At 42.0% G+C, this 25382-nt stretch overlaps 1 protein-coding gene across 1 annotated transcript in view; it reads left to right on the top strand.

Annotated features, from left to right (window-relative positions):
* Positions 1-25382, top strand: part of CSMD2 (CUB and Sushi multiple domains 2) — a 373566-nt gene that overhangs the window by 121285 nt on the left and 226899 nt on the right. Inside the window, exons 5-6 of the mRNA XM_068917408.1 lie at positions 2201-2395; positions 11026-11233. Of these exons, the coding sequence (XP_068773509.1) occupies positions 2201-2395; positions 11026-11233 (403 nt within the window). The remainder of the gene's footprint in view (positions 1-2200; positions 2396-11025; positions 11234-25382) is intronic.

Raw genomic sequence — 25382 nt, 5'->3', positions numbered from 1 at the left:
TATATTAGTTAATGTAGCCAAATGAAGTAGAATTTTTAAATGAGATCCCATTTTTCAAGTGTGATTTTAAGATATGATGCAGGTCAGGGTTGTCTGATTCTTCACAGTTCATTAAGTAGAGAGCCGCTAGTGTTAGAGAGTGACTTTTAAAAATGATAGATTTTTATTTATAGAAAAGTTCCAGTCATTAATTTTGAAGGAAGAAAGCAAAAAAGCAGGAGTGAGTTCATTTTTTTAAAAAAAAAAGTGACATTGCTAATTTAATTAAACTTGGATTTTGAGTATCATTACAGAAAATGCAACATTAGTTCTACACTGCTTTTCAACCCATTTGACAGATTTGATGGCATCCTCCCCTCTTACAAAACGTGCATGGTCATTAAAATTTCTGTGTGAAAATTGTTGATGATCAGAGAACTGCCCAGCTGCAGGGGCTTTTTGGAGGGATGTAAATAGTATTTTGGGGGAGGGAGCAAGGGGAAGAAATCCTGCCTGTTGAAGCTTGTATGTGGCCATGCACTGCTCTGGGGTGGGGACTGAAGCGCAGCATTGTGCTCCTGGGGTGCTGGAGGCGCTGGTCTGGCTCGGGGAAAGGCTGTGCTGCCACACACAGGGGTGTAGTGAGAGCTTGCGGTCACAGTGGATGAGGGGAAAAAGGACAGGAGAGGAAACTGAAGCAGTGCAGGAGTCCACGTGCATGTGACAGTAAAATTAATCTAAGTTCAAGAGGATAAGGTTACATTTAATCTGGAAGTGGGTTGACTAGAAAAGGTGGTGTGTCTGGATCCAGGGAGCCTCATCCTATATTCATTACAGATTAATCTTTCACTCCTCTCACTGTGAGGGATACTGTCCACATATTTACTGCAGAGTACCTGAACTACAGTCCTAGGAGAGAGCTGGGTCTGCTGGCAGGGCAAGGTCAGCACTGGAGGCTCAGAAGAGGAGTTCAAGTCCTGTTCCTAAAGCACCATCCCATGCCGGGACAGAAAGGTAGTGTCTTTGCATCAGCAAGCGTTTAGGGATTTATGTTTCATTTGACATGGCTGCACAATTTTGGTTATATTTTATTCTGTTGCATATCCTGTATGCTACTGTGTCATTTTTCTCTTAATCTTCCTCTTCTCCTTGACACAGCTGCAGACTAGATCTCCCGTTGGTCCTAGAAATACATCTGTTTTAATGCTTGCCCCTGACAAAAATGTTTCACGTGGTAAATTATTACTCAGCTTTGAGTGGTGGCGTCTTCCTTCTGTTGATGTTTCAGCCTTAATGAAAGAACCCTGCATAAGGACCTGATCAGATTTGATTAAGGCATTGTTAGTCTTTTGATTGTCTTCGCTGGATTTTATCCTGGGCCCTAGAACCATGAATTGAGTGGATCTTTCTGTAATGGTTTATGAGAACCTGTAGAATTTTATTTAATTTCTCTGAAGCTGCTATGCAGAGACATTGGTTAAGTGTGTAGGGTTTACCAGTACTTTACCTCCAACTTCTCTCTTTTGTATTAAAATCTAAATCATTTCTGATGGAAACTTTTGACTAAAATATTTTGCCTTCAGTGGAGCTGGGTCCATCTGCATTCTTCAGGAATTCATTTTGATGTATCTATGTAAAATCCCAGCTAAATGTACAGTGAAATGATAATGAATCCTTGTGGACTGCAATGTTGCTCATTTTGTCTAGACAATAGTTGCTAATTATAGGTTTTGCTGTCTTCTATATGGCTCTAAGGCGTAACACAATTTTGACTGTGTTGCAGGAAGCTTTGTGAGGTGCCTGATAAAGCTAAAGCTCTGAGAAGCATTATTTTAAACCGGAATGTCATCTCTGGATTTTGATCAACTGTAATCATGTGAAATGGCTAGAACTGTGGGGTGGGGTGTAGGAGAGGAATGCTTTGGTTCAGAAACTGGGAAAACAGGTCAAGAAAGTGGATTTTATTTCTGACTCAGCTGATTGGTACTGGTTGTGCTTGCTTTATATATGCTCAGTAGATACGGTGCTTAAATGTTAACCTTAACTGGCCTAATGAGTTCTGGTGTAATCCAGTATGGTGAGTTTGATTATTTGCTCTTTGCGTTTTAACTGATTTACTTTGAGACTAGGATGCCATTGTGATCAGTCATCTGTATGGATTCTTCACCTGATACATGTGTTATGATGCACTGTCCTAACCAGAAGCAACTTTCTTTGGCAGTTCTACCAAGTCATACGTGTGGAAACCCAGGAAGGCTGCGGAACGGGATCCAGCAAGGGACAACATTCAGCATTGGAGACAAAGTGAGATACAGCTGCAATCCAGGCTTCTTTTTGGAAGGGCACGCGTTGCTCACGTGCCATGCCAATTCAGAAAATGGTGCCTCCTGGGATTTTCCTCTACCCTTTTGCAGAGGTAACATGTCCTCTCTTGGCCTGGGACAAGCCACAATGAAACAGAGTTTTAATGAGTTATTTGGGCTTGATAAAAAGTTCATGAGCTGTAAGCTTGATTTTAGAAGACTTGAAAACTAAACATGATGTTGTTAACACTGAGGTTCTGTTTTATTAGTTTCCCTAAAGCTGCCAGGATTTGGGTGAATAATAGGAAGGTTATAAAGTACTTACAGAGCATTCAGAATGCCACACAGCTACTTTTAACTTCAGTTTCTTTGTCTAAGGTTAAAAAGGAGTGGGGGCACTAACCACTAAGATAAGGCACCTTCCCAAGACCATGGAGTTTTCCTTAGATCGAATATTAGAAAATGAGACTGGATTTTCTTCTTTCTCAAATGTCATAATTGCTTTCCTTTTGGCAAACTCCACAGCAGTTCTAGTATTTTGCTTTTAAAGAAACCTGAGTCCGCATGGACTGCTTATGTGCTATAGGATGCAGGCAGTGGAGTGTGCCGCCTCAGACAGAGAGGTCACTACATAGGAGGTAAAATCTGGCCTTTGCTCCGAAAGGCTAGCCAGCTTTTCTGCCTTTTTGGCTATGGTTAACTTCAATTTCTTTATCAGTATAGAGCACTTTTTGTTAATCCTCTGGGCCCACAAGGGACTAGAGGGTCTGTAAACATTACAAGTGTATAGGTTGTTTTACCAAAACAGTTGCTGCTGCTTTTGAAGTCTTTTTCCCTCAATTCCTTGTATACTTCAGCAGCGCATCTTATATTGATTCTTTTTATTGACTGTCTGCTTGTGCAATCAATTAGCAAGTCTAAGCTGTAGCATAAATCTTGAATTTAAAATGAGCAAATATTGTTTGCTTGGTGTGCTCTTAATGCTTTCTTGACTGAGTCACACGGCAGTTATACATGCTGTTTGCTGTATTTCTTGTACGCTTACCTACTGTTTGGGGGCCATAGATGTTATCACACAGAATGGTTTCGGTTGGAAGGGACCTCTGGAGATCATCTAGTCCAACCTCCCTGCTCAAGCAGGGTCCTCTAGAGCATATTGCCCAGGATCACATCCAGACGGGTTTTGAATATCTCCAGGGAAGGAGACTCCGCTACCTCTCTGGGCAACCTGTTCCAATGCTCAGTCACCCTCACAGCGGAGAAGTTTTTTCTCCGGTTTAGATGGAACTTCTTGTGTTATGCCACTGAAGGAGCTGTTGATGCAGCCAAACTGATACTAGAGGGACAACTGGTGTCTTTTTCATTTCAGGACATTTCAGGATGATCAGTTATGATTGTTTTCTTTCAAATCAGGGTTTTCATTATAACCTTTTTTTTAAAAAGGGAGGGGAAAAGTCTTTTCTAAATTCACTGGAAGCATGGGGGGGAAGAAAAAAAAACATCACTCAGTTTCAACCTTGAGAGCATCCAAAGCTTTATTTTTTAGAAGGAAAGAAATTCTCTTCATGCATGGACCAGTGTTTCCTCTAGTCTGACAGCAGCCTTCCTTTGCAGGAAGGCAGTATGTTTCCCCTGCCCTGCTGCTATTCAGGTATTTGTGTAGTAGTCTCCAGCAAGGGAGGGATTAACTCTTGACCCCAACAGATGTTGAGCTCCTGAAGCATGAGGATTGGCACCGTTGTAATTTTTATCTGCTCCCTGCTGCAAATGGAGTAAAAGATCATTTTTGCGTTTTTGTCTTGCACTGCCGAAGTTGCTTTTTTTAACTGTGATAAGTGTTTGAATTTTGGATCCAGGAATGACGATGGTGGCATCTGTCCAGAATCAGAACAGAGGAATAAAGTCTATGATGCTTGCAACAGTGCTGTGAATTGCTCTGATCGCAGCAAACCAGTTGCTTGCTGAGGTGCTCTTATATAACAGCGTAGCCTGCAGGTTCCCAGAGGCAGTCGTTCCTTTTTGGTGGACTTGATCCTGATCCTTCAAGACTAGTAGTTAAAATTCTAATAAATTTCTTGGAGGCAAGATCCAGAAAATCTACCTATGTAACTTCTACATCTAATTCCAGAAAGGTAGAAAGTAGCAAAAAGAGTCTGTGAATTGACTTGCAGAATTTGAAAACTGCCTCCTACTCTAAGAGGGTTTTCAGCAGTCAGACATTTGTGCTCGACTGATACAGTGGTAATAAATGTTGCAAGGGGCAAAAAGATTTGCACACCAACAAACAGATCTGCCACCTGGTTCTGCAAGGAAAATAATGTTTTCAAAACTGCTGCATGAAGAGGAATATATATTTCCTTGATAGAGAAAAGATCTTCATGGCCTATGCAGCTTATATTAACCCTTAAGAAGACAGTCAAATACTGCAGCAAGTTTTTAAAATGGCCAGTTAGACTTATAAGCAGTATTTGTAGCTGTATGACCTAGTCAGTCAGCCATGTGATCCAGAATTAGAGATGATACTGCACTAGTCAACAGAAGAAATGCCTCTCTGTGTAGAGAACTGTACAGTGGACTGGTTGCATTTGGGTTGTAGAAATTGTACGTTTCCAGTGCATCGGGCAGTAGCATCTGCTGGCATGTCAAACCTTTGAGATATGTCAGGCAAAACTTACTCTATCAGGTTACTGCAAAGGAGGCTACTGACTATCGGGGAGCTGATTTATTTCTTACAGAATTCTTTTCTCTTTTGAGCAGAATCCACTAGACAATTTTTTAACAAAATGGCAATGGCACTGACAATGCAGCACCTGTAAATAGATAGCAGAAAACATTGGTGTTACAAAAGGAGAAGCTCCAGCTATGTGGAAACTGTTAGGAGATAATGAATGTTGATCTTACCACAGGAACTACCTCAGTGATTTCCCCAAGTCTGACTGTAACTGGAATGACTTTTCAAACTTGGGCAAATGCAGTAGTGTTCAGAAGCAGTTTTTGGGTTTTTTTTGTCTGTGCCAATCCATGACTAGAATGGGGACGCTGAAGGCTGAGTGTGCGTAGTTCTTTTGTTCAGCCCTTCTGGAAAAACAGATGTAGCAGAAGATGGGTATTGGTTCACTTTGTCCCCTGAGGCTAACTGTAGTATTCACCAGAGTTACTCCTTGTTATCTCTGATGGTGGATTGGTGACAGTATCATACAGGCAAGACTGTGGGACTCTTGTACTCTCTCCTCTTGTTGATAAGTTTTTCTGAAACTTGAGGCTACAGATATAATCAGAGGCTTTTATTTTCAATTTGGCTGGCTCTGTGTTTATGTAAATGCCAGCTGTGTTCTATAGGTACGTTGCCTTTACGGTAAAGGAGGTAAAACTAAACCTGTAGCTCCTTTTATGAGTTAGAGTAGACCAGAGCAATGAATGCAGTGCTGAGAAACGAGATCACAGCTTTATATAGCCAGTACTGGGAGCACCTTCCTTAAGTTAATCTTGTGTTTGTGCTTCTGCTCCCACTTGGTCTTTTCCTAGGTTCCTTCCCTGAATAAACTGGGACTATTCTGGACCTATTTGCTCAGCAGTCTACAGGATTGCACGTTGGTTGTTGTGCACTTGCATACTGGAAAGCATCCTAAAGCTTCTGGGAGAGCAATTTGAGTCCTGTTTTAACGTAGCCTACTACAACAAAAAAAACTTCATTTAAAGGACAGTTACTTTCTGTGCCTGATGTGAATGTAGCAGTAAAAAAATCTAAGGGATTTGTCTCAGTGGGAATTCCAACTGAAAGTTTGTTAGACACGTTTGTACGTATTCTTCTGTTTTTCGAATGTAAAGTGGAGCTGGATGAGGCTGCAGGATCGGATTTAGACAAATCAAGATGAAATATGTCCTCTAGCAGAGCAGGTATTGCAATCTCAGAAGCAGCTATCTTGGGAATAGACATGTCTAAGGTCACTGTAGAGGACAGTGTTCGGTGTGGGGACTCTGCCTAAAAATGCCCTTTCCTCCTTCCCTTCCTCCCCAGCATAAAGGCAGAGGTGTGAGACAAGTGCTGAAATCGGAGAGTAGATTTCTACTGTACTAATCAATAACCTCCTGTTTCTTTATGCTCTTATCTTTATGCTTGTCGTGTTCTTTATAACATCCTTTTATGTAGGTTGCAAGCCTTGTCTCTGTTCCAGTCTGTGTAAGGAAATAATCAAACATGCAAAGAAATGCATGGTAGAAAATAAGAAGCAGATGTGTTTGAGAAACTAGAACTTAGCTGCTCCAGGACAGCGACGCTTTAAAGAAGTGCTGTGGCCCAGCAACTTGTTCTTCATGTGCATTGTCATTACTCCTTTACATATCTCTCAGTTTTAGAAGTACTATTTTTATAAAGGATAAGTATAATCTCGGTGAGCAAAGGAAGATACAGAACGAATAGCTTGTTGAAGCACTTTCTTGCAGAGACCCGTGAAAGCTGCTAGTGCTGTGTCTCACCAGTAGTTTTGGAAGCATGGTTATATCAAAATTGATTCTTGGACTCTGAGCTAAAGGAGGCTATAAATTCGCTCTGCACAGAATCCTGTCTATTGAGTTATGCTTCTTGCTTATGTGGCAGAAAGGATTAAAACTGCAGTGATCTCATTCTAGGAGCAGCAGAGCAGCAGTGAATGACACCTTGGTGGTGATCTGCAAAGTAGTAGAGCATAGAATTGGATGGCAGCTCTAGCTGCCCAGAGAAGGAGCTTGGCTGTATCTGGTAGTAGACTGTGTAACTCAGACATTTGCCTTGAGCAGCATAAGTCCTCAGCCGGTCTGGTTCTGGTTCTGAACTCTGGACGGAATTGGCGTTTATCCCATCTATATGCTATGTATCTGAAAACAATCTGAAATAGTTTCCCCATTGCATGTATGTTGTATGTTTTGTATCCATTTTGCATGATTCTGTATTCACAGAATAAAATAAGGCCTACTGCTTAGTCTACATGGGGCGCTAAACTGTATTCTACAGATCTAGCTCTATTTTTATCTTGACAGTTGGTACGCTGGAGGAAAACCCCCAGCTACACTTGGAATCTCATCTTCCGGTGTTGCTGTAGTCACTGAAGAACAGTCCTCACTTGGGTCAGTTAGTCTCAGATAAGCCAGGATGTTATGTTTGAAGTTCCGAAAGAATATCCTGATATGTCTCCGATTCTGTTTTCTAAAGTGCATGCAGAGAGAGAAATCTTGCAGAGATTGTTTGCTGAATTTAAGTAGAACTGATAGGTTTATGATTCTGGTAGGCAGATGAGTAAAAATTCAGTAAGCCAGCTGAAAAGTTGAGAGCGCTTGCGAAGCTACATTTTAAGCATATCAAATATGCATCATCTCGTTAGAAGTGGTCTGTCTTCTCTCAAACAGCAGTTTAGACTGCACCATGCCCAAAATAGTTGAAATGCCATTCTAGAAGATTTCAGAAGATTTTAAAACGTGTTTTAAGAGTAACAAGCTCTAGAAACTTACGGAAGGGTATAGTTTAGAGGGGAGATGGGAAAGGAATGCATTTTCCATTAAGTAACTTTTGCGATGAATATTTTTTCAATATTTTTTAATTGAAAACAATCTCCTTTTTATAAAAGACCTTTGGATAGATCTTCAGCCTACTGTAAGTCAGCTTAGCCCTATCCAAGATGATACAGGCCCTTATTTAAGAACTCTAAGACTAATACAGCATCAAGAGTTAAAATTCTTTAAATAGCATAGTCTCTCTCCCTCCCTGTATTCCTCCTAGAACAACTGTAATATACCAGATACTGTCTTCAGATTTCCCAGAACCCGATAGTAAGCATGGGCTGAGAACTTGCCCATAGGAATAGCTTCTCCCAAATCCTTGTTGTTGTTCTGCTAGTTCTCAGATGAGAGCAGTGTAACTGAGCTGTATGAACGTGTGATCGTGGTGAAAAACAAGTGTTTGGTCACCACCACCTATGCCTCTGAGAATGTGATGTTCATGTGACGAATCTGGACTGCTTGCAGATGTCTTGTGGTGGTGGTGCAGGGCCTTATTTGCAGTAGTATTTTGGACTGTTGCCTGAGGCCAATAGTGGCCAGGCAACAATAATCTTTAATGTATTATACTGGAGATAGCTGCCCTTTTGGGGGGAAATATCTCTTAAGAATAAATTGCCTCTTCAGATCTCTGTGCATTGCTGAAGCAGCTAATGACCTTGCTTCGTCTGTCTCGCTGCTAGGCATGTGGTCTGGCAGAGTTCACTAGCTAAGAATCTTTTTTGCATGTATTTCTTTCTGGCATCTGCAGCGGGACTTAGTACTGATATGTGCAAATTTAATTTCTCACGAAATTGGTGAATCGTGCTTACCCTCTGTGGCTAAAATCTGCTCATCCTCTAAAAAGCATTTTCATTGCTTCTCGTCTCTCTTTTGCACGAACCTTCTGTGGAGGACACACGCTTGCTTTTGTCTCTTGCATTGAAGTTTGAAGGCACTTGAGCTCTGCGCTACTCAGCAAGGTGCATCCCTGTCTGAGACAGAACCGGTTGTAAAGGGCCTTGATCTCCGCTGGGGCTTAGAGGTGCCTAGTGCAGCATGCGTAGTATGTTAATATAATATAAACAATAAGTTAATAGCCTAGGGTGTTCCTATCTCAGTCACTTGCCATCAGTCAGTGGGAAAGCATGTGTCTGCCTGTGCCTTCTGCTCGTTTGGTTGGCTGGCCGCGTTTGGATAGCAGATGGTCATAGAAAGAAGAGTTGGCATGAATGAGAGGTTTGTTTTAGTTTGTCTTTCAAGTTTCATGAGTTAAAGGCTACAAGCTCCAGCCCTGCTGATAATCCTGCTGATAGTACAAGCTACTAATTCCTGAAAAGAGTCTGAGAGCTGAACAGTATAAAAGACCCTACAGAGCTCTCCTGCAGAATCCTCCTGTCTGTTCCTGGATGCCAGTGAACCATTGCATTTCAGAGGTTCTCACCTGTGTTAAACTTCAGTTTGGAAGAGATTTTTTTTTTTTATGATTTGTCACAAAAATACATGTTCATAATGTAAAGCCCCAAGCTCTTTGACTAACGCCTTTGAAATGCTCTGTATTACATGTTGTAGAGTTAACGTGCTTTTCTTAGCTGTGTTCCAAAGAAATGCCAGGCTGATGTTGCACGTACAAGAGCTGTGCGCTGCCCTGACGCTAGTCAAATTAATTCTTGGTTTTTTATCTGCCTGCGCGTGTTTTCTTAGGTCCTCCTCCTTTAATTGTTCTAACAGCTACTGCTCATAAGTCTCACTGTAAAATAAAAGAACCAGCAGCAAGCAGGAGATCCAGTATATAATCAGGAAATGTCACTGTTTGATTTCTGAGCAAATGGTTAAATTTTTACCGCTGTGACTTTGGCAACAGCATCAATTTCCTTCAGAGAACAGGGCAAGCCAAAGACCAGTAAGGCACGTATCTGGAGTACTCCACCACTTTCTGTTAGGCATTGTCCAGGCTAAGTGCTAAGCTTGGTGGCTGTTTAAGACAGCTGCAACTACTTGCTTTCCCCCTCTCCTCCTGGTGAGAGCAGGAGGGGAGTTGCTGAGTGTGGTCACCTGCAGGGAAATCCCTTGGGACTCTTCCATGCTGAAGGTGCTCTTGAAACCAATACAGACTTTTCTCCTTCTGGCTGCTTCCCAGTGCAAGTCAAGACCATGCCTTCCACGTGCACTGAATATGTCAGAGCTTTAGATACTGCGGGGTGCAAATGACAACTCCTTCATTGAGTATCTACCCTGATACTAAATACACTTCAGCATCCATATGTTCTTTGAAAAACAGTGCCAGGGTGCTAGATCAGGCATTTCCATCAGGTTTTGACCCATATCAGCTGTTAGCTCTTTCCTACCCTGCTTCCCAAACTAGCTATGCTTTCTAACTTGGAAATGTCTTGAGCCTTATTGACTTTTTGTAGAAATATGACTTCTAGAAAAACCTGGATCTCATTTCCAAGTATGGGAGTATGTTTGAAAGGTCTGAATATTGGGTGTGAGTTGGAGGTGGGGCATAAATTCACTTTTTCTTCGTTCTTGGCTGACGGGCATACTTAGACGTTTTCGTTTGGGCATAAATTTCACTGTTTGTATTCTCTTGGATGGGAACTCTTCCAACTCTTTGCAAACCAAAACTCCTTCCCTGCTATGGTAAGAGAAGGGGGCTATGCCTGTGAAACCCTCTTTCTCCTCAGTCTTTGAATTCCCTGTGATTTTCCTCCTGCCTTGCCATCTACGGGGATGGAAGGGATGTTACAGAAGGCACTTCAGAGGATCCTAATTAGGAGTAAGGGCTGCAACAAAAGGACGCAGGCAACAGCGTGTGAGGGAGTAGTCCTGACAGCAAGATGAATTAGGCTGAGGAAGTGCCTCCTCACGGAAGTGGTAGAAGCTCTGTCACTTGGGATGTTTAAAATTAGACGAAACAAATCACTGGAAAGTGTACTGTTGGGAATAAGTTGGCGCTTGCAAGGAGGCAGACTGGATGACCTAATAGGATTTTGCCTCCCTCAACATGTTTGTTTCTTAATAGTGTGTAGAAAAACACCCCCCCCCCCCCCCCGCTAATATAATTTCAATATAATTTTGGATAATATTCCAAAAAAAAAAAAAAACCCAAGCAGTTTTAGCCTTATTACAAAAGCATTGGGGCTTTTAAAGCTTTGCTGTGATTTTTTTTTTTTGGACATGCTGCTTTGTGCGCTTCAACAAAATCTCCTAATGTGCATTGCTTGTCTTCCAGCTGATGATGCTTGTGGAGGGACGTTACGAGGACAGAGTGGAATTATCTCAAGCCCTCATTTTCCTTTGGAGTATGGCAATAATGCAGATTGCACGTGGACTATTCTAGCTGAACCTGGAGACACTATTGCTCTGGTTTTCATGGACTTTCAGCTGGAAGATGGATATGACATTTTAGAAGTTGCTGGAACCGAGGGATCTTCGCTCTGGTAGGTTACTGGCTATACTTTGTGGTCTGTATGGTAAAATTTTATATGCAGAGGTACAAACCACGATAGGAAATTCAGAGTGAGCAGAATTAGTATGGAATGGGGATAGTTCCTAGTGATTCCCAATCAGAAGTTATAGCTGTGCTGTTCCAAGGAAGTTCCTTGGATGGTTTTTATTTGCTTGGTGAGTTTTACAATGACCATTGTCTACCTTAAGGCCAGTTTTTGCAAAAAGGCTCCACAGTATGTGACTGGTTAATAGAAATAAAGAATTATGAAAAATAGAAACAAAGAAACCCTTGGCTGTACCGTACTCAAACCTTGTGTTTGTTAAATTGTTTTCTGATTATTGCCAAATATGTTGCTGACGAGTTGCCTTTACTGTTAATGAACCTGTGGCAAATGGTCTACAGATGAGTTTGTTCTTTCTGCAGGAGGCTGCATGTGGAATTTAAATACTCCTCTCATCCCAGTAAGTTTGCTTGAGCAGTGCTCAAATGTGCAAGCTTTCAGAAACATTGCATTTATGTGTAATAAATGCCCCATTGTTTTTTTTTCAATATCCTAGAGCAGCTCAGATGATCAGTGCTATGAAATCTGAAGTGAGGGCTTGCAGAAGGAATTTCACATACTGCATATAGCAAAGAAAATCTGCCTCTAATTGATCTAGGCACTATGTTTTTCTGCTTTGTGATTTCATTCAACAAACGGTTAAAACACCTAACTAGTAGCAAATAATAGGGAGTAATCTTAGACCCAACATTCCTCTGGAATGGAAGAATTAAGTGTTTGAAATGATTAGGTCTTGCCTTGGATTATCTGCAGGAAGTTAAATTACGATTATTCATGAGGATTCTGTCACTGCCACAAATAACATTCATTTAAGTAATTTACACTTGCCTGGCAATTATGGAGGAATAGGATTTGAATGTTTGGGATATATTAATATGACAGCCTGCCGTTTACTATGTACCAGCTGTTTACTGTTCCCAGGACCCTTTGAAAATTAGATGCCTCTGTTTCGTGAAAAAAAATGTTTTTATTAGCATGAATTAATATTTTAGGGCACTGCTACTTTTTAGCTATTATGCGCTGCAGAGAGGATCAGTGATCTGCGGTATGTGGTAAGGATGAATGTGGTTGGTTAAGAAACGTTATTCAGCCTGAAGGTGTTGCTGGTGCAGCACTATCTTGTCATATCAAAAATAAAACAATACCTGTCAGAGGGAACCTGCTGGAAAAAAATTAATAAACTACTCATAAATACACCGTAGTAAAATTTTCGAAATGGCGAATGTGTCTTAGAAAATTGTCATTTTGACTTTCAGTAACGCACGCACACACCGAAAACTCCTTAGAAGATATAGGAGCTATTTTGAAGGAGCAAGTCTTAAAGAAATCAGTTCTGGGGCCTTGTCACAGAATAATGATGTATTTACTAACTTTCCCCAACCTCAAATGCCTGCATGCTGCATCTTTAATGATCCCCTTCCTCCTGAAGACGTTTCCCTGGGAGCTGGATGAACTCTGTGAGCTAGTAACAGCAGCGGACTCTGAATTAGCTGGTAGAGCAGTCCAGGCAAGAGATGACTTGTGTTAGTGAGTGGAACACAGGTCGTGCAAACACAAATTTCATCCCAAGCTCATAGCAGAAACTGTTCTGCTTTTCAAGGTTCATCCTGTATTTTTATAGCATCATGAAATGCACGTAGGCAAGAAAAACACAACAGTCAGTTCAGAGAGACCTGATTCGGGATTCTCAGGAAGTAAGATTTTTAGTCCCATAAGCAGAATTACAAAGTGTCTTATTTTAAGTTTTGTTTTTCAAAGCTGGCCTTTGCAACTCAGAGCCTGATAATTAAATTCAGATGACTCACTTTTCCCATTTTTAAATAATTTTTGCCTGTAAGGGGGAAAAACTGGAGCTCATATCTCCTCTTTAAATATGTTGATATGATTCAGCTTGAAAATGCAGCTAAAATCCTTTTTTTCACTTCCTCTATGAAAACTTGATTTTAATTATTGGTAATGTGGCAGATAGACTCATGGCCAAATAAACCATTCTATTGAAGTATCTTGCAGCTAAATATTTCATTTCATAAGCATTACAGTTTTAATATGGTCCAGAAATGTACACAAATAAAATTAAATTTCATCTAGAGTATAACTCTCATCTATTTTCACGCTATGGAATATTATATAATGACAGTATCTGCAAGATCACCAACTCAGAACATTAAGCAAGCTTGCTTTTGGGCTGCTCTCTTTGAAAATCTTTTGTGTTTTGTTCTCCCTCCCCTCTTTAACAGTAGATGCAGTTCTTCTCAGGGCAGGTTCTCTTAACCCGATTGCCTTTAGCAGTCGCTGCTGATGTGTCTGCCAAGGTGTGTGTTGATCTTGACACGAAACTGCCTGCTGGAGAGTCGTGATTGGGTTGCGTTTGGTACGTGACCTGGCACACATGGATCCTGCAGTGAGCCTTGACAGTGAAAGGACATGGTAGTTCTAAGCATCCATATGTCAAGCAGAGCAACAGAGGTTGAGTAGCGGTTTGAGGCATATTAATAAAATAACGCATTTACAGCTCTTTTACTGTTCTCACAGTTTCTGTCACAGGGCCTTGGGCCTAGATTTCCTTGGAAGGTGAGAACTAAAATTCTAGTGAGCAGAGAACAGGAGGGGAGAACAGTAGTAGTGTGAAAAAGAGCCTATGAGATTAGAAATGACAATGTTGGCGTTTCAAGACTAGAAAGAAACATCTGTAGCTATCCTGGCTCTCTTTCTAGGTGTGTTGAACTGGTCACCCTAATCATGGCATTTTTTTATGGTAGGATCAGGACTGGCTAGATGTGGAAGGGAATTGATAGTATGTATGCTCTCTTTTGTCATTATCCCCATGGTTTTTCTTGCCCTTAAGACCTGGGGCTCTATTCTTCCTCTCGCTTTGGAGGTAACTGTGGGTCCCGAAAGGATTAATGAAATTCTTCTCTGCAAGTGCATATAGAAAAAGAAAAACCCTCCAAGCAGCTTGGGCTCTGGTTCTTAACAGGACTGAGTTTTGTTGATCATGTACTTTGTCTAGGTATCTGTTTAGAGCTGACTAAATCCTTCGGCTAACGCTTCTCAGGAATATCTACTGATTAGCACCGTTTCTTGGCGCCTTAATGCTTTGTTCAATGGCAAGTGCCTCTGTGGGTGCTCGGCTGTGCTGAAAATAGCAAACTGCTTCAAGCTGGGCACCTAAAAAAAATCCAGACCACTTGTGACAAGAAAGCCTCCACTCTGGTCCTAGATGGTAATTAAACCAATGTGTGGCTGTGCTAGATGTTCCCTCCCCGACCCTTGTCTTCCCTTTAATAGCTCAGAGATTGCTCTGAAGCTTTGAGTTGGGAAGAAAACGTCCTGGGAAGGTAAATAGTTTTTATTAAAAATCCTAGCAGTTTGGAATACCAGACAAGGTTCAACAAGCACATCTTCAGTTTTTTTCTGCTTAAACTATGTTCCCCTCTTCTCTGCACAGTCTGACTTCTATTCTAGCTTGTTTTACCGTGTCATAACACTGCATCCTGTCCTGTGTTGTGCAAAACATAGGATCCGTTATCTTCCAGAATACTATAGCTAAACAGAAGCCTGCCTTGAGAATGAGAATTCTCATTCAGATAATTTATCATGGTACCCCATAAGTGAATGAGGACTTCCTGTCTTAGCACAAGTATAATTTAGGACAGTAACATACATAAATGTAGTTGTCTGTTGTTACTTAAGCAGAAGGCACAGCTTAGTTGTTTAAAATATTGGCTGTGACCTCCTACATGCTTTTGTGGAAGTCTGTAGATAAGGTACTTCGGGGAGGTACAGGAACTCGTGCAGGGACCAGTAGAAGTCTTAAGTACAGCAGCTCAATACTGACTATTCTGCCCTTCTGTCATTACTGTGGTGTCGATGCATCTCCTGAAGGCTTAGAGACGTTCGCTCATGTGCTTTGTGCATGCTGCACAGCAACTGTGTGCTGCCTGCGCTCTTAGCCCACAGTGGTAGTAGTGGGTAAGTCTTTGCCTTGCCTGCAGTGAAAGAGGTCTGAATTTCCTATTTTTGTGCATATTAGCTGCAGTTTAAAATAGCATATGTAGACGAAGAAACTGTGATTGCCTCCTGCACTTTTTTGTCATTTGTTTAGATCTCATCTAACTGAACAAGGACCTTTACCTAATGTAGATAGGTGTGATGACTTGTGTTATGGTTATTAAAGCGTTACGCTGCTGTTGACAGGGAAGGTGGTGGTGCAGGAAATGACTTAATACCCAATTCTTGTATATATGTGTTTACAGGAGTTGACCAAGAAAAAGTGTTTATTTTGCTGTGTACAACGCAAACATTTGGCAGAGAAGGTCTTTGCAGTCATGTCAGTGCAGCTGAAGCAGACAAGATAGATAACAGGTAGGAGCTGTGTTCTCAGGCTGTATAGCGCCAGATGTGGCAGAGTTCCTTGAGACCAGGGATCCTGGAGGTTGTGGAAATATAAAAGGGCAGTCTGATGTTTGCTAATGTTTCTTTCTTGCTTTTGAATCAGAGAATGGGGGAAAATGAAGGGAAGGCACTTAAAGTTTTAGCCTGTCCGCTGAACAGGTAAGCGGCTAGTGATATTCTTCCCCCAGACCAGTATTACTTGGCAGTCCATGGCTGTTCATTCCTCTGATGAAACTATTTAGAAACCTCCTCTCCTGCCAGATGAATTAGTCCCATGAGATAAAGCTGAGAAGTATCTCATTTGTCTGTCTGTGACAGACTGTCTGGCATGTTTTGAAGGTTTATTAGATGTTTCTAATCTTCAGATGGGAAACTTACTTAGATGACTTTTTTAATAATGAAGCTTTTCAACTTTTTTAATAACTGTTGTATTTTGCAAGTGTATTTGGTAATTATGAAAATCCGGGTTGGTAGGAGGGACAAGGCTTTAGCTGGGAAGCTGGAACCAAACCTTACCTGGCAAAGCACCGCATCATGCTGAAAAGTTACATGTTGACCTGGGAAAATAACTTGCTTTTGAATTACTTCCTTCCCTTGCCACTGGGTCCTGCTTTTCTGTCCCAGCTGTTGAGCCTGCTTAGCCCTAAGCTATAGAAGTCAGTGTCACTTGGAAATGCAAACTGATACAGTCGCTCATCCTTTCTTGTGAGCAGTCCAGGGTGTGCTTGCTCTTCCAAATTCCAGCTCACCATGGTTCATTTCCATCCTGAACTTAATTATACTTCTTCATTTTTTTTTATTGCAACTTTTATTGATTGTGGCTGTGTTCAAAGTTTCAAATTGTTTTAATCTTTGAAGGAAAAAGAAAGGATGCTGGCCACTTCCAGAAGCTATGTGCTCCTCCCTTTTTTTTTTTAATCAATGATTTCATAGTCCTTTAAACATTTTTCTTCTCAAATTCCTCCCTTTTGTACCTCATTCCTGGAGGAAATAAGCATGTGCTGAACTTCAGCGTAAATTCAGAATCTAGGTCTGTGGCATCTTTCTTCCCTGTGGTCCTCTTCTTGACTTAATTACTCTCTTTTATGGAACAAAAGTCTAATTTGAGGGGTTTGCATCATCTGTTGAGCTACCTCCTCAGTTACCTTCTGCTCTCAGAGCCTTCCCTTGCAAATTCCCTGGAAGCAGTCCTCGATGCTGGGTTGATAATCCTGTGCTGGGTGGTGGCAGTGGGAGAAGCAGTAGGTGTCACCAAATGTTGAAAGCACTTTCCAGAATTCTGTTCTCTAGTACGGCTTTGGGTTTTTTGTTTTGTTGTTGGGGTTTTTTTTCCAGTCACAGGTGCTTGCCCCATCAGTGAAATACACATGTTGAGCAAGGAATAAAAACATAAGGGATCGTTTCCTTGTCATTACCTGCAGTTGACCTTTCCCTCCCCACCACCCTTGTCTGTCTACTCAGTGGTTTCTAATACTAAGTAAAGAGGTCTCCTATGTGTGACCTGCTTTCTCCTTCCCTCTTAATATCAGGTATTTCACCCAATTGGCCAGGCTAATTCGTTAGTACTTCTTGCTCTCTACCAGCAAGAGTTCAGAGTGTGTGTTTTGAAGGTTACTTTTTCAGGTGATGGTGATAGTGTTGGTTGGCAAGAACTGTTCTCTGTATTTGCTTCTAATCAGTCATGTGGAACCAACCGATTTTCTTTACATCAAAGTGGTTTCTGATCCTTGGATATCTGTCTCAGAGCTTTCAGCCTGTATTTTCAACTTAGACCTCAGCCACTATCCACTGAAAGCAGTGGGAGCACTTTGGCTCCAAAGGACTTTCGAATCAGGGCTTTAGGGTATTGTAACTTAAACTGTACTCCTCCGTCCACCATATTGCAGCTCAGGAGATACGAACCTGCACCTCTCATCGCTACTGGTTATACTGATGCTGCTGCTACCTGCGCTTGCAGGAGTCTTGCAGAATTTGCATTACAGTAAACAACTACCCAACACATCTGTGCACCGGGAATCAGCACTCGCCATTGTGCTTTTGCTTCATACTCCTAGGGAGCTGCTATTCATTGTAGGGTTTCTGTAAAGCAGATTACCAGATCACTGCCAAAAAATAGTTTTCATCTCACACTTGCCACTTGCTTTTTGATTTTTTTTTCCCCAAGTCAGTAACTGCTTATATTAGGAAATTGACAAGCATTATCCTGTACCAGTGCATGCATGATGCAGAACACTTGAGAAGATTATTTATTGTGTGTCTTGAAATAACTTATTTCATCACTGGTTAAAGCTTAGGTAATGCAAGTGTGAAAGTTTTCTTTTCCTGTGCAATGAATTAAGCTTCCTTGTTGTAAAAGCCAGTTAAATAACCAGTACTGTATCTGTAATATTCAGATGCTCTTCTTTTGTGGCCCTGTTTCCCATAGGGCTGAGAATGAATAAAAAATGTGTATGAAGTGGCTTTTAAAATCCTTATTTAAATGTCAGTTACATCTTCATCGGGATCTGGAAATAGATTTCCTTATTTGACTTGTACAGCCTGAGTGCTTTTTTTTTTTTTTTTCTTTGAAGAGTTCAGTCCTGCTTTTAAGTGGAAACAAATTCTATAAAGGCTTTAAAGCTGTGATATCTAAAAAGTTGCTTCCCTGGGAAGTAGTCATCTTGCAAAAATCCCTTTTCTCCTGGAACCTGTATTCTATGGAGATAACTTTTTTGGAGAAGTGCTCAAGAAGTTTGTCAGAAATCAGACTATTCCTGCTCACGAGCCAAATCTAGAAATGCTGGGAGCTCTCCTTGCTGGCTGTGCAAGGGTGGTGGTCCCTTGTGGCCTCTGGCGTCTGTGGCAGCTCTCAGGGATGTACTAAGCCTTTGAAGCTTGTTATACTGCAATTGAGTCCTTATTCTAACATGAATCTGCAATAGGAAGAGCAGAAATTTGTAGGTCAGTGAGTTGATTCCCCCCTGAAGCGGGGGGAGAGTACTTGGAGCACTGGGTTTCTGGCTGTCACCTAAGAGGTGGAGCCGATTGCTTCCGCAGTGGGTGCAAAGGACTGGTGAGCGTTCTGGTTGCCATTTTGAAGTGAAGTTAAAGGACTGATAATGCTTTGTACAAAGTAATTTTGGTAGAGTAGTATTGCGTATTGTCCTAAAGCCCCCTTTGCCTATTACATTATAGAAATAACTGAATGGGCAATTCTGCAAGAAGAGGTTGATCAGGATAAGCTGGTATTTAAAGATGTTCCATAGTTTAGCATACCTCTCTGTGGTAGGGGAAGGAAGATGGCAACAGCACCCCAACGGAGAAAAATAATGCAGCAGGCAACGTTAGCTCTCATCAGCTAAGGACTTAGTTGACAGTACATGCAACAGCTTCCTGGAGTTAGGTTACAGCTGAGCGCAGAGCCCAGGGAACTCGGTTTTTCCGACTGACGATTTGTGGCACATGCTGCTAGGCCAAGATTAGGGAAAGCGTGGCACTTAAATACTATTACCGTTTCATGTGACTTCAAATAGTGGGAAAAGACGCTATATGAAGAAGACTGCAGAGCTATAGCTTTACACAGAGCTATAGCTTTACATTGGTGTTCATTCAGTGAAAGCCATGGATTCATCCAGGTTTTGTTTTTTGCTTCTTGGCAGAGTAGACCACTGTCCTCTTTGATCATTGAGTTCTCACCTGCTGCTTCCCTCTAGCTGCATTTCCCTGCTGACCCTTCCTGCTGGGACACCGGCACTCGCAGCTCTGCCCGTCCTTTGCTAGGACGAGCGTGCTCGGGGCTTCTGAAGGCCTGAGCAGCTCTTCTGCCAGAAGCATGGCAGTGAGAGCAACTTCTGTAACAAATTACAGTGAAAGGGCCCCTCGACCTCTTCCACTCCATGTTTCATTCAATAAAACATGATTACATTTCATATACTACTTTCTGGGTAATCATCTTTTTTCCATGCATTAATACAATTAATTCTGTTTGCTAGAGAGCATTCCATGAATACTGAGGCTTTTTATGGCAGGGAAGGATGACGCTTCTAGGCGGAAAATTACGCTAATCATGTTTTAATTGTCCTTTTTATCCCAATTTGTCCTTCTTGCATTTGTTCGTTGGTCATCTCTGAAGCAGAGAATACCCTACGCAAAGGCTTCTGTTGCGTGGACTATGCCTTAAGGGATGAGGTGCAGGAAGAGCTGCAGCGTGTGGAAAAATTCCTGAAAGAATTCCTAAACATGAAGAAATTCATGCTTAAGTGATTTCTCGTGCTGGATGCAAACACTTGTGGGGAAGAAAAAAGGACAGGCTTGTTTCTAAAAACACTTGATACCTGCAAGCTGAAAAATTCTCAGAAAGATAGACTTCACATGCAAATTAGGATAACTCAACTGACTTGAAAGCTGAGAAAAATGTTGGTAATTTCAAGAGTACCTTCTGGATATGACCCAAAATGTAAGTGACCGTGTAGATTGAAAAGGGGTGAATAGCACCTTTATTTGGCAGGGAAAGGGGGCTTTGCATAAGTGCTAATGATGTCGCAGGTTGTAAATAGTTGGACATCTGGGACTCCTCTCAAAATCTTTTCTCCTTCTCTGCTATTGTAGTGGCATAGTCAGCTTTCTCAGTTCATGCAAGCGTTTGGACAAATGCTGCTGGGAAAGTTTCTGACTTCATTCAGAGCTACTTCCAGGAGATGCCCCTGCCTTATCCTGTGGAGGGTGTCTGCGTATGTGGTTTTGGTTTGCTTTTTTCTTGATCAGCAACAGATTCATGTCACTGTGTGTGTGAGGTTGCACAGTTGTGATTTGAAGCTGGCTGATGATGTGTATATGCAGAGGGTTTCCCTTTGCTGGGAAGTTCACCACGTTGAGGGAAATTGGAGATGCATGTCAAAATCTCTGCTCGAGCTGATAGCAGTCATGTTTTACACTGCTAGCCCTTATCTACAACTTCAAAGTGAAAGAACAGAGACACCTCTGCAGCTGTTTCAGTACTTTCAAAGACTTTTTTTTCCTGGGTTTTCTTTGTGGACAAGCTCATAGATGTTTTCCTGTAGTTACAAGTTGTGTAAAAGAGCTTAAGTACTTTGTTCTCGGATGTCACCTGTTGCACAAAATGTATTTTAAATGATGTTTGCCTGTTGGGTTTTCTTCCCTAGGTTCAGTGCAGCTGCAGGAAAGCCCTTGCTGGTTCACGTGTTTGGTTTCTCAGGCTTTTCTCCATGTGCTGTGGGTGGAAGTCACAACTGATTGATTCAGTTTGGTGCTAATTCATGTTTCTCTTGTTTAAATTCGATTTGGATGTCTAATGGTAACGTATGTCATGTACTGTGATTAAACTACAGCTCTAATTCACATTGTATGTTAATTCATTAGAGTTAGGGAAGAATTGTGTTTGCTGTGGTTTCCATAAGCTTAAGCTGTGGAGAAGTGTCATTAAATTTCTGTTGGAAGTTCTCAGGTCTCACTTCTTAGACATACGCATCTGCCCAACCTTATCATTGCGTTTGTCCCTGGAAATACTTAAGTGCATGCAGAACAGGGAAGAGGCACCCCTGGAGAGCCTACTTCAGGAGAGGTTTGTTTGCTACTAAGGGCAACCTGGTGAAGTATTTGTGTGTAGTTGTGTTGTTTTCTGCTCTCTAGCCAAAAACGTAGTCCTTGAGCGCAATACGTGGGTCAGGCAGCACCTTCCATAGGCATGAAATGTTGCAGAAATTAAATGTAAGAGTGTCTCTGAGTGCTCCTGGTGGTGGGCCAGGCCCCCTCTGAAGTCAGTCTCTTCTGTATGAACCATAGTCAGATCAGTATCTCACTATGTAGTGAGTTGGCAGCAAACCAGATCCTGGACAGGAGAAGGAAGGATGTTCTTGTGCATTGAGGTTTTGCACTGGGATTTATTTGTTTACCGTGTCATGGTGGGCAAGTCGCTTATCACTGCACCTTTGTGTCTTCTGCTTGTGCGTTCAAGCCCTTTAGTCCTGCCTCTTCCTCTTTAGACTGCAGCTGAGATCACGGCTTGTGAACTGGCAATGCCAACGTACTAATGGGTTTCTGAGATAAGACATCAGATCAGGCATCAGGAGAACTGAACTTGGCTCTAAACCTGTTGTGAGTTCATCAGAAGATCATTTTACTTGTGTCTCAGTGTTTCTTCTGCCGTCCTTTTGTGTTTCTAAGGTAAGCTATTGAAGTCAGATTTTTCTCAGAACTTTCACAACAAGAGAGCTATTGCAACAGTGTCTTCTTCCCTTTGGGAGTTTAGCTACAGTACCTGTTCCCACTTTCACCTAGGATGATGCAATATTTGGATAGTGCAAAGCTTAAATTTATTATGTTGATAGTTACTGGCCCGGAGGTTCTTCTGAGGCTGATACTAGTTACATTGCTTCAATCTACCCTGTTGCTTTCTGGGTTTGTGCAGGGAAACAGCAAAGAGGTTTTTTTCGGTAGAAGCTTCTGATCTGGTTTTCACAGATAAACACCTCTCCCTTGCTTCCCCCAAACACTCTTAGAGCTCGTGAGGCAGACCAGGGTAGATGTGTGAAGGCAGTGGAGGAGAATATCAATGTTTCAAAGATTAGAGAAACACTAATTAATGTTTTGTACGTGGTTCCTTTCAGTAGGAGAGATTAAATAAAGTGTTATCACAGCCATCATTGCAGCCATAGCAATAGCAGAACTATTAAAGTTAAACTGTAGGAAGTGCTTCCAGAGTTGGTCCATTGTATTTATCAAGATATTTCAATATTTTTTTAAAAACCATAGGCGAACTTCTGCAGTTTAATAACTATAGTGCACGTTTGGAGGCCCTTTGTCCTTGAGACACAACCTTTTAGCTAAAGTGATAAAAATTACCTCTATCTCTATTTGCTTACTTCAGGCCTGAACAAGCTGCTGCCTCTTTAAAATAAAGATAGATATCCTGGCAAGGATTATTAATGGGAGGGGTAAGCAGGTGAGCAGTGGAGACTCTTTTCCGTTCCGAATCTGAGCAATTCTTCTGGAAGTGAGCTAGTCACTGGAGGAGTCCTGTGGTTTTGTAGATGGAAAGGGGATTGCAAACTAAGTATTAAAGTGAAAGGCCTAATAGCAGTTCAGAAGTGGTTAATATAATATCAATCACCCTAGTGAGCGATAGCACTGAAATCTTAGACACCGGAGACCTGAGCTGCATCTGCTCGGGCTGAGATGCTCCTTTCAAGGGCTTGACGTTTCTTTTAAGGAGTTATTCCACAGTCTGGTTCTGAACTCAGCAAGAACGGACTGACAGGGCAGAAACGGGAACGACTTCTGTTGTGGGACGCAGGAGCAGAATAACGAATTCTACAGGTTTTCTTCTGCCGTGTCATCTGTGACTGTGTTTCAAAACCCAGTCTTTCCTTTTTGAACTGAGTGGCGGTGCCACTGATGGATCTTGGCACTGGCAAAGGTACCTTTGCTGCCTCGCATGCTTCTTGACTCAAGTGTAAACTGGAAATCCAGTAATATTAGATACTGAGAGCAGATACTCACTGTAAAGGTTTTGCCTCTTAGTCTTTGACATCTTATGCACTGAGACCTAATGAGACTTCCCAAAGCCCAGATGGGGAAGGAAATAATGATTTTGGATTTATATGGCTATTGTATTTTGCTTCTTTCTGTTGTGTGGTGTTTTGTTTTGTCGTGGCAGGCCATGATCTCTTTAGCTCATGCTGAGTTCGTTTTTGACAGTCTTGGTTGTTTTACAACACGAGTGCTTTGGTTCTTCCTCATAGGGACCTCTCTTGCGGCTAAATTTATAGCAGAGATCAGGAAGATGCCAGGCAATGAGTAAATATTAGAGGATTAGCAATAAACAAAATGATGTCAACAGCCAATATCTAATCACTATATTCCTGGCCTAATTAAGTTGAAATTTTCCAAGACTGGAAAACTGGAGAATTGATGGTGTTCCACGGAAGCAGTTGTGTAGAAAATGTGATTGTCGTCTTGTGCAAATTCAGCTCAGCATTTTGAATGCTCCATGAGAAGCTGTAACCCCTCAGGCTCTGGTATGCAGTGGGCTCTAGCCCTTCCTGCTGCTCGTGGTACCTGCACACCCACTGGAGCTCTCCTCCCTGCTGCCGGTAGCTGAGACCATGCTGCTGTGCTGGCCGCTTTGAACAGGCGGGAGAGGAGGAGTGCGGTTGCTGACGGGGGAAGGAATCGCGGGGAGTGGGAGCACTTGAGGAAAGCAGGGGATTCGAATTGCAGGGCCATGCTGAAGCTTTGTATGGCTGACCTATTGCTTCTGATGCAGTGCTGAGAAGAAGCTCTGTTCTGGCGTGCAGATGCTTGGGAAAGCAATGGATTTGAGGTCGTAGCTAACTAGTATATTGCTTAAATTATAAACAAACTGTTAGCTGTGTGTTGGAGGCAGGAGCATTGCTGTCTGCCTGTGTTTCCCCTCGCTCTGCAATAGCATTTGGTGGCATAGCCTGGCCTGCTGTGTTAGCAGGGTGAACACCCGCTTGCTTTGTCTGCTGGGACAGTCGTGTCCCTGCAGTGCTGCAGGCATCCTCAGTCCTCTTCACCTAGTTGAACTGGTACCTACCTGGGTCTTGTTTTTGGCCTGTTGTGGCCTGTTTCTTGCTGAGGATGCCCTACTTTCTGTCCTAGGTCTGTAATTTAGTGCTATTTCAGGTAGTCACAGAAATGCATATCTTATTTTGGGGTATTTTATAAAAAATACCTCTTAGGATGACCACGGGTTGCTGCTTTCATTTTTAGAGTATTTAAACGGGCTTGCAAGATTAGGTTTTGGAAAGGCAACTTCCAACATAATTCCCAGCGTCACTATTTCTAGTGCACTATAGCAATGCCTAACGGCCAGCCAGAGCCAAAGACCTGTCGTAGGCATTGCACAACTGTACAGCACACCGACCCTTGCCTGAGGCACTGGTTGGTCTCAGTGCACAAGACAAATCTCCTGCCTTACAGAAGGGGAAAGAGCAAAATAACGTAATGCAGCAGTAACAAATACGTTGCGTCCCACCAGCCGTCAGCTCATCTCTCTAGCTGGGCTGCTAAACGCAAATCTTCATGAAACTGTTTGCGTACCACTGCCTCTAATGTAATGAATGCCAATCCGTTCACACCCAGTTAAATCAATTTAAGCTATATTACTTCCCCCCCCAACCTGTATTTTCTCTGGTGCTGAGGGGAGGGCCTGGTGACTGAGCCATGAAAGAGTAAGAGCAAAGCTGATAAAGGCAGATGCCCCGGATGTCTGGGCGGTTGCACAGGGCTGCATGTGATGCACAGCTTGGAGCAGCTCTTGGTGTGGCGATGGGAACAATTTCTGTTAAGTACTTTTAAATAATGACCTGCTGATTTGCTAGATGTCAGTGAACCGTAACCAGAGTTGCTTTTTTTTTTCTCCAATGACTTGAAAACTTGATCAGCCAAAAAGCCTTCTGCAGGCTTTTAAAATAGATGTTCTGGTTTGATACTTCCAAATTGGAGCATAGGGGAAGTACTGCTTTCACCCCTTCCTTCTTCCCTTTTGTCTTCATCCTTGCATTTTCTAAATTAATCTTTTAATCATTTTTTAAATGATGGAGCAGTTCAAGTTAGCTCTTTTAGACAGAATTACCTGCATTAAAGATCTCTTTTAAAGAGAAAGGCATAAAACTAATTAATTGCTTCAATTATAATAATGTGGCTTAGCTTGTGGTTT

Source organism: Struthio camelus, chromosome 23, assembly GCF_040807025.1.
Source record: "Struthio camelus isolate bStrCam1 chromosome 23, bStrCam1.hap1, whole genome shotgun sequence".
Lineage (NCBI taxonomy): Eukaryota > Metazoa > Chordata > Aves > Struthioniformes > Struthionidae > Struthio > Struthio camelus.
This window is presented reverse-complemented; position numbering and strand designations above follow the sequence as displayed.